Consider the following 2771-nt stretch of genomic DNA (forward strand, 5'->3'; position numbering starts at 1 on the left):
TTCTTTCTGAAGAAAGCACATCACCTGTTCAAATACTTACTAATTTCTATGAAGAGTTCATTGATGTTTATTGCATTTTTCGCACTTGTCTCTACAAATATTGCATGAATAGAATCTGCATAGTCTTTAGCATCTTTTTCCATGACTTCTCTGGAAAAACAAAGCAAAGGAAAAACTGTGAATGCACAAAACCACATTATTCAAAATCTTAAGCTTTTAAACATCTTGTTAAATGAGTGTTTTCTATTTTACCTGTTTAGCATCACAACGTTCCCTTGACTTGAAGCTCAATTCTTTACTCTGTGCTGTCTCCCTGCCTTGAGGTACAAGCACCACTCAAGTACAATCATAAACTAATCAAAGCCTCAATCCATCTGACAACATCACAGGGGAATTTGTTTCCTGAGTGTTCTCAACGTAGGTCTGCATTCAGTCACTAAGGGGTGCTTTATCCTTCACATACACCATAATTTTAGATGTACTGAAAAGATCCTAGAGCATGACTTGCACCACTCCAGCAGTTTACAAAACCAAAAAACTCACACCACTGCAGAGATCATTAGTGTAACACTTATTTGACATGAAGCATGAAGACATAGCTATCACCTATGCAGACAACAGAGCCAAGGAGTGAAAAAAGTTACTTTGTAATCCTAATGAGGCATGTTGATAATAAGGTATGTTTCCTCAAACAAGTTATAAAAAACAAACCACATGAGGTAGGGAGAGGACTGGGCTATACCTTGTATCACTCTACATACAGTTTCTAGAAAACACAGGCTACCCTCAGTAAGTAGGGACTCAGGGTATCAAAAGCACAGATTTCGGATCAATGACTCAAATATTGCCTCTGACTAACGTGCAAGCAATCTTGCTCATCAGCTTGAATAGCAACGCTTACATAATTTATGACGCCACCTAAACACCACGAAATAAGCATGTGAGACTTAATACTGCATGCCTTAGATTTGTCTTCTAAGTAATTTTATGCCGTACGTCCTGAGAGACATGCGACTTCTCACAGAAGTTACTAGAGCTCACTAGATGACTGCCATATACTGACAATTTGTAAAACTGTACTAAGAACCAACTTAGCCGTGGTTCTTTAAACACAACCATCTGTCTCCCGTGAGACACCAGCTGTGCTACCCTCTCCAATGAAAAGTAAAAACAAGAACCTTGCACACACCTTCTTTATGAATTTTGATTTATTTAACTAGGACATCGATAAAAAAGGGCTTCTTTTGGTTTTAGTACGTGCCTTCTTAAAAGTTTGGCTGTTCATAAAATTCCTCAAGAACTTTTCCTACTCCACGCAACTATTTCAGCCACAGCCAATTCCACCCCAATATTTAAGCAGGGAATGAAGGCACCTGAACAAGCAAGTCAGAAAAGCCTACACAATGCTTTCCAACAGGCCCGATGTTTTTCTTAACAAAATGAGGTGCTACGGACTGACAGGGGTACTTCTTAGAAAGTGAAGTAAACAGCTTGTATTACACTGTAGCTACACAGGCAGTTCAGGCTGTGTAACTTGGCACTGCTACCAGAAGAGGTAATCCTGTCTCCCTATAAACTGCTCACTCCCAACCCTGCCATCCCACCTCTGTTATGCCAGCAAGTGTTCAGGCTGTGAGAAGGATAAATACACTGGGATCAGTTTTCCTTACATTAAATGCTTTTCTTTAACCTCCATCCATTTTACAGCCTGCTTTACTGCCCAATCACACAAGTACTCACACCAACACAGGGAAGAAGTGGGCAAGGGCAGTCTAACCAAACCTTCTGACAGTAGAAAGAGCTCAGACCCCTTGTGAAACTACAATGCTACTGCAAAACAGCTTAAATTGCTCTGTAACTTTCACCTGTTCTGAACTCTTGAAGTACTTAGTGCTATGAGCTTAAGTGAAAACCTCCACAGTGTCAGTGGCTGTTTACCTTACATCATTAAGATCACACTTATTTCCTGCAATTGCTACTACAATGTTCGGGGGTCCGTGCTGTCGAAGCTCTTTAACCCAGTTCTTTAACGTTGAGAAAGTTTCCTGATGGGGAAAAAGAAAAAGCAAGACAAAAACAAGAGTCAGAACTGGCCCATAACACACAAAACCCACCCAGAAATTGTAATGCTAGGTCAAGGTCAAACTTCTTACCTCTTTTGTGATGTCATACACTATAATGGCTGCTGCTGACCCTCTGTAATACATTGGGGCTAAAGCACGAAACTGGAAGAAAGACACCACACATGGTGAATCTCATCGTTCACTGACCTGCAAGACCATCATTATTGAAAATAGCGAAAAACAGCTTTGAAGTTCCCACGACTGAAAGACATTATTTTACAATTACAGGGAGGCTGTACATAACCTTCCATGGAAGTGTTGTTTTACAAAGGCCAACCAATAAATAGTTTAGGGATTAGCAACACACCTACTGCAAAAAGCGAAACTTGACCTTATTCTGACTCGATTAGAATCTCTCATTTAAGACTCTAGTAATTTCAGTGTAGTTTTCACAATTAAACCTACAGCAGGTGTATTTGGCTGGTGGTGCATTTGTAGGGTACAAACTAGGCCTGTACCTCTACGCAGGCACAGTGGTATGAATCCAGAACTGAAAAAAGCAGTAGAGCACAGGACCAAGTTGCATCAAAAATATCAGTTAAGCATTCTTAAAAACAGTGTGGTACTCTGTCAATTTAAAGTGAACAAGACAATTCATCCAGCAACCAAACATTCAGTCAAGGCACCCAGTAAACTCCAGGTACTGCT

At 40.2% G+C, this 2771-nt stretch overlaps 1 protein-coding gene across 1 annotated transcript; it reads right to left on the reverse strand.

Annotated features, from left to right (window-relative positions):
* Positions 1–40: 40 nt before the first annotated feature.
* LOC104267809 (ras-related protein Rab-22A) lies at positions 41–2225 on the reverse strand (the record flags this gene model as incomplete). Its single annotated transcript, XM_009877506.1, has 3 exons — positions 41–150; positions 1939–2045; positions 2154–2225. Coding segments are annotated over 3 exons (289 nt in total), but the record flags the coding sequence as incomplete, so codon positions are not given.
* Positions 2226–2771: the final 546 nt, after the last annotated feature.

Source organism: Apaloderma vittatum, unplaced genomic scaffold (genome assembly GCF_000703405.1).
Source record: "Apaloderma vittatum isolate BGI_N311 unplaced genomic scaffold, ASM70340v1 C12199966, whole genome shotgun sequence".
Taxonomy (NCBI): domain Eukaryota; kingdom Metazoa; phylum Chordata; class Aves; order Trogoniformes; family Trogonidae; genus Apaloderma; species Apaloderma vittatum.